The sequence below is a fragment of the Suillus fuscotomentosus genome (genome assembly GCF_016647785.1).
Source record: "Suillus fuscotomentosus strain FC203 chromosome Unknown F5891scaffold_146, whole genome shotgun sequence".
NCBI lineage: Eukaryota > Fungi > Basidiomycota > Agaricomycetes > Boletales > Suillaceae > Suillus > Suillus fuscotomentosus.
This window is the reverse complement of record NW_024539658.1, coordinates 1-5,124: the sequence shown is the minus strand read 5'-3', so window position 1 is coordinate 5,124 and position 5,124 is coordinate 1. Positions and strand designations below refer to the sequence as shown.

The window sequence follows — 5,124 nt, the reverse complement described above, 5'->3', positions numbered from 1 at the left end:
TACCTTGGAAATGTCAGAAATTCCTAATTTAGATTTCAACGCCTTGTAAGGCATTTCAAGGTTCAAAGGCAAAATGGTCTTTGAAATGGGTTTGAATAATAGAGTCGTACTTAAAATTGCCATAGAAATGTAGTTAAAATGGCATTGCAACAGATTGCAACGGGCCTTGCATGGTACGGCACGTTGCAACTTGGTTGCCATATTATTGCAATATAAGTCGAATAAGGCCACATGCGTGGCAAAGCCCGCTACCGTACTCCTTTCGCACGCCTTTATATTCTGCTGAAAATAATATCTATTCTGCTGTGCTATCGCTGCGTACTAGCTTATATAAGTACGTACCGCCACGGATAAGGTCATTCGCGCGCTATAATCCCATACATCATGTGATATATGGGTCACGTGCCAGTCGTTGATCTTGAGCTTGAGTCTCGGTCTTTCTTTTTTCAACTCGGTGTAGAACGGTTCAACCTGGTTGGGAAGTCCTAGTATTATCCGCATCCCTCAACTAGGGAATATATTCCACCCTTTTACTTCAATATCATCCTTGCTCAAAAATTCTGCCGGTGAGGGCAAAATTACCGTATCTGATGCCATGGTAGCCAAATGCCTGTCAGACATCTACCGGTGATGGTAACTCAGTTTTCATTTGATTTCACTTCTGCGGGGGAGAGTCCTGCTATGGCTGGAGGTCTCCGTGCGTTCTCTGTGATCCCGTAGAAGTCTGTACTACACATATCTTTTTTTTTTTTTTGCTTTTTCCTTCATTTCGTGTCCATTTCATTTCACTTTGGCGGGTGAGAGCTCTGCTATGGCTGGAGGTCTCCGTGCGTTCTCTATGATCCCTGCCGAATTCTGTATTGTAAATTATTATTGATTTCGTTGTTCCTTTTTTCTTTAATTCACGTACTTCGCTGCCTCTCCAACTAAACTCGTCAACCTCTGCTGTGAGAATCATGTAACTATCTCCTTCCCTTATCATCCTTCTCGTCATCTGACCGGACTGGCTCGCGCAGAATGATTCGACGGATTATGTTCGCTCCAGGACTTCCCTACTTCCTCGCCATGTCTAGCATGACATCTGGCAAATTAGTGAAGACATTTCCAAAGTATCTGCTTCCCTTGCACCTGCTCCAACACTCTCTTTATTTGGCGCTTCCCGCGTCAGAGGGAACCACCTTATCAACGTCTTTTCTGAAGTATTTGCAAATCTTAACAATAGATTGCGAAGATGGTCAATCCAAGCAGGCGACAGTCTGCTCGTTGTGCATCCGTTAACTGCGAATGGCAATGAACTGGGACGCAGACCTCCTGGCATCCAGGGTTGGGCAGTTCGCGTGTGGCCTGACTGCCTCCGTTCTCAAGGCAAGTTCTAGTGTTGAATGTTTACTACTCAACTAACAATTATTGATACTAGATTACTCATGTCCTCGGATCTTCTGTCGTGTTGGTGGATGTGGTCACCGAATTTCTGGATGTGCATTCCAATGAACCCTCAGAGCATGTACTGTCCGTTGTAAGAACCACTCACCACGTCTCACCATTGTCTATACTCATCCCAGACGTAGCATGAACTCGTAGCTGGAGGGCGTTACGGGCCCATCTTGATGACTCGCAATGGCTTGTGGAGATATCGCATGGGTGATGTTGTCACCGTTCAAGCCTTCGCTCCAGATGACGCATTGCCCGTTATCAGTTACCTTCACAAGCGAGAGTGAGTTACCGCATCATTGATTGCAGGAGCTGAGCTAACTTTGCCCGGTTTGGAAGAGGTGGAAACATAATCTTCAGGAGCGTCATTCGTGATGCTAGGTGGGAATGCATTATAATGCTGCCGCGGAGAGCCTTCTACTGACGCCGTCCAGTGTAGCCTCCTCCTTTCCATCTCACGCCGGGGCTCTATGGTAACAAAGGATGTGTACTGGCTCGCAAGCTGGTACTCGAGTCCTAATTGGACAATTGCCATCTCTCGAACTTCCTCATTCATGGTAGGCGCCACAGGCCTTAAAAGTGGTATTCTACCCTCTTCCAGGTGCTTAATGAGTTCTTGTGCAGCCAAAGTATGAAGGAGTGGAGTTTTATCCTCGAACGGTTGATTAACTACTGTGACTGGTACCTGGAGACAAAGTATGCCCATCCGAAAACATGCGACATGGTTACCGATCCATAGGGTGTATAGCTTCAATGCCCCGGTGGCCCGAACCACGCCAATCAACCACGACACTCTCGATTACGCCCATCCGAAAACATGCGACATGGTCACCGATCCAGAGGGTGTATAGCTTCAATGCCCTGGTGGCCCGAACCACGCCAATCAACCATGACACTCTCGATTACGCCCGTCCGACCAGCGGTCAGAAGCTTTGCACACTTTCTAATCCTCCAATCTAACATTCACCTCCGCTCGAGCGAGCGAGGCGCTCGCACGCGGCCGATGCGACATGGTCACCGATCCAGAGGGTGTATAGCTTCAATGGCGCGTTTGGCCTGCAGCTATCGACAACCGCTGAGACAACCTCGAATGGATCGGGGTTTGTGGATGACTGTCTCATCGTTAGTTTGGGTAGAGCCTCAGGCGACATCAGACGCACATTCGAGTCGGACGACGGTTCAAGTGTTTGACTCTGGATAAGATTTGTGTGACCACTCTATGACACCGCGCAAACATCCCTTCTTTCAGAAGGTGCTTCACTCCAGGATGTACGCCACCACTAGTAAGGGCAAATCTCGTTCCGCTACTGTTGGCTTGTATGGCTTGTACATTCAAGATCTGCACAATTAACTCAATGTCTAGTTGAAGCTAGAAATTCAGTTTACAAGGTCGCCAGCGAGCTGTTGTGTCCGTCACTACACCGTGATTCAGGATTTGAAGAGTATTTCACTCTCGACTTCTAAAGTTCAAACAGACTTCGGACTGACTCGACTGCATCTTCGCTACTTAAAGAATATGGCATCAGACTCTGAAGAGCTTGACATTGTCCTTTCGCCACCTACTCATGATAACTTGTATAATTAATGTTACTGGCAACCTATCTCGCCTACAGAGGAATTTCCATAACATTTTGGTGCTGGGATTATTTTCAATATGAACGATCATATCAGACGAATGAGATTTCTGTCTTACCAAAAAATCGATAACAATGGACTTGATATGCAATTTATATATCTTCCGTGAGAGAGTATTGCGAGGAAGACGTAGACGATTTTCGAGTCTGGTTCGAATCATGCGCAAAGTGAGGTGTCTAAAAAACTTAGAAATATATGATGCGATGTCATTGTTGAGACATAACTCACCTCCACTCATCGTGAGCAAAGGCGTCATAAAGCAGATCAAATGCTGCTTGTTGCACGAGAAAAACACTGGGTTCAGCACAGATGTGGGACATCGTGTCACAAATAATTGATATACCAACGGACTCATAACTACATGGATATTTAAACAAAAATAGTACCAAATGAAACCGATTTCGAATTATGAAAATCAACGACTCAAAGGAGTATAAAATACATAAGGAGAGAATTCGCGATCTTGTTCACGACAATGAAAACCTCCTAACAGCCATCCATACATCTCTTTCACTCCACATGGCGTAAGATCAGAAGAAGATATAGGAGAAGAAAAGGAAACATTGAGACATGCGCTATCAAATGAAGTGCGAGCACGAAGGGGACATTCAAATGTCTGAGCGCATGTGTGATTCTCCGTGCATGTCCATGCGAGCCCAGAGGATGCGAATTCAAAGCCGCGATTGGCATATTTAATCAACGCACGCATTGTACGTGGAGGAAGCATGTGATGACGCGTACATGCCATAGGATTGATGAGGCCTTTGAATTGCAAGGTGAGAGCAGGATAGGCAGAGAAAATAGTTGTCGGTGTGAAGTAGTTCATAACAACCGAACTGTGGAACTGAAATATGGGAAGAATAGGGCGACCATCGCAAGATAAAACAATGTCGATTTTTCGACTGCCCTGGACTGCAGCAACTACACTCCGTACTTTTTTGCTTCCATATTTCGTTTTAGGAGGCGGGTATGGAATAATGTCATACCCAAACCGATGGAAGAATTCGGTGGCTGAAGGCCCGGATGATAAGGGAATGTATAGATCCAGGTCAGACATGGGCCATGTGGTATCCGCGACGGCAAGAATAAGTCTCAATGCGGAAGAACCGGATATAACAGCATTGGAAGTTTGCATGAATTTCATGAATGCTGGAACATCGGAGATGAAATAGCGGAGAATACGATCTCGTCGACGTTGGAGGAAAGAATCTGTAAGAGTTGCATTATGGTGGCAAGTGGCACGCAAGGCGACGATGTTTTGAATGTCGAAGAAACACAATACCATATCTATCACCTCTGGAGGTAAGATAGAGAATGGTTGGATGGTGATGCATACGATTGGTGAAGACATAATATGATTCTGCACGGAATGATAGTTAAATTCATTATAGAGGATGGATCTGAGAGAAGAATAACTATACCTGATATAAATAAAGATAGCGTCAGTGATAGTCGAGTAGAACACACAAAGAAGCACCAAAGTACTTCAGCAATCAGATTTCAGAATGATGGACTTCAACAAATGTATGAGACCTTACCACATGCGATTTATATACCAACGATATCTATCTGCCAAAGATGCATAGGTGAGAAATGAAATCGGGGGCTAAGAAAAGGAGAACATCACCTTGAACTCCACTGAAACTCCTTGGAAATTGAAACTAATCGAATAGGAGATGAGCGACGGATTTTATAAAAGGGCACTCCTAAATCGACAGGAGTCGGAATGAGAAAGACCTTATTCTCACTTGTCACTATCATGCAAGACGACAGAAAAAGTTATGGCTACCGAAATTTGAACGATTGTAAGCATCATTTCATAAGAAGAAGACGGTAACTCATCGGTTTTTGATAGTGCTCCACACTGGCGAGCTCGGAGAACAGATCTGTCTATATTTGGATTTCGAAAACTTGCACTACTTGTCTCAGATGTGTATGGACTCTCGGGCATTCGTGGCCGGGGTACATCGCAGACAATATCTCAAAATCTTGAGACGATACAGTCCAGAACATGTTTGGGAACTATGCAACTGCATCCATGAAGGGAATGGAGTAGTT

General features: G+C 45.0%; 2 protein-coding genes across 2 annotated transcripts; both read right to left on the bottom strand.

Annotated features, from left to right (window-relative positions):
* Positions 1-1,553: 1,553 nt before the first annotated feature.
* F5891DRAFT_987136 (uncharacterized protein) lies at positions 1,554-3,386 on the bottom strand (the record flags this gene model as incomplete). Its single annotated transcript, XM_041377863.1, has 6 exons — positions 1,554-1,700; positions 1,724-2,109; positions 2,399-2,547; positions 2,592-2,770; positions 3,125-3,242; positions 3,295-3,386. 6 exons carry the CDS (start codon positions 3,384-3,386, stop codon positions 1,554-1,556), a joined length of 1,071 nt encoding a protein of 356 aa, XP_041217679.1.
* Positions 3,387-3,481: 95 nt separating this feature from the next.
* F5891DRAFT_965030 (uncharacterized protein) lies at positions 3,482-4,351 on the bottom strand (the record flags this gene model as incomplete). Its single annotated transcript, XM_041376133.1, has 1 exon — positions 3,482-4,351. The coding sequence occupies one exon, from the start codon at positions 4,349-4,351 to the stop codon at positions 3,482-3,484; it is 870 nt and encodes a 289-aa protein (XP_041217678.1).
* Positions 4,352-5,124: the final 773 nt, after the last annotated feature.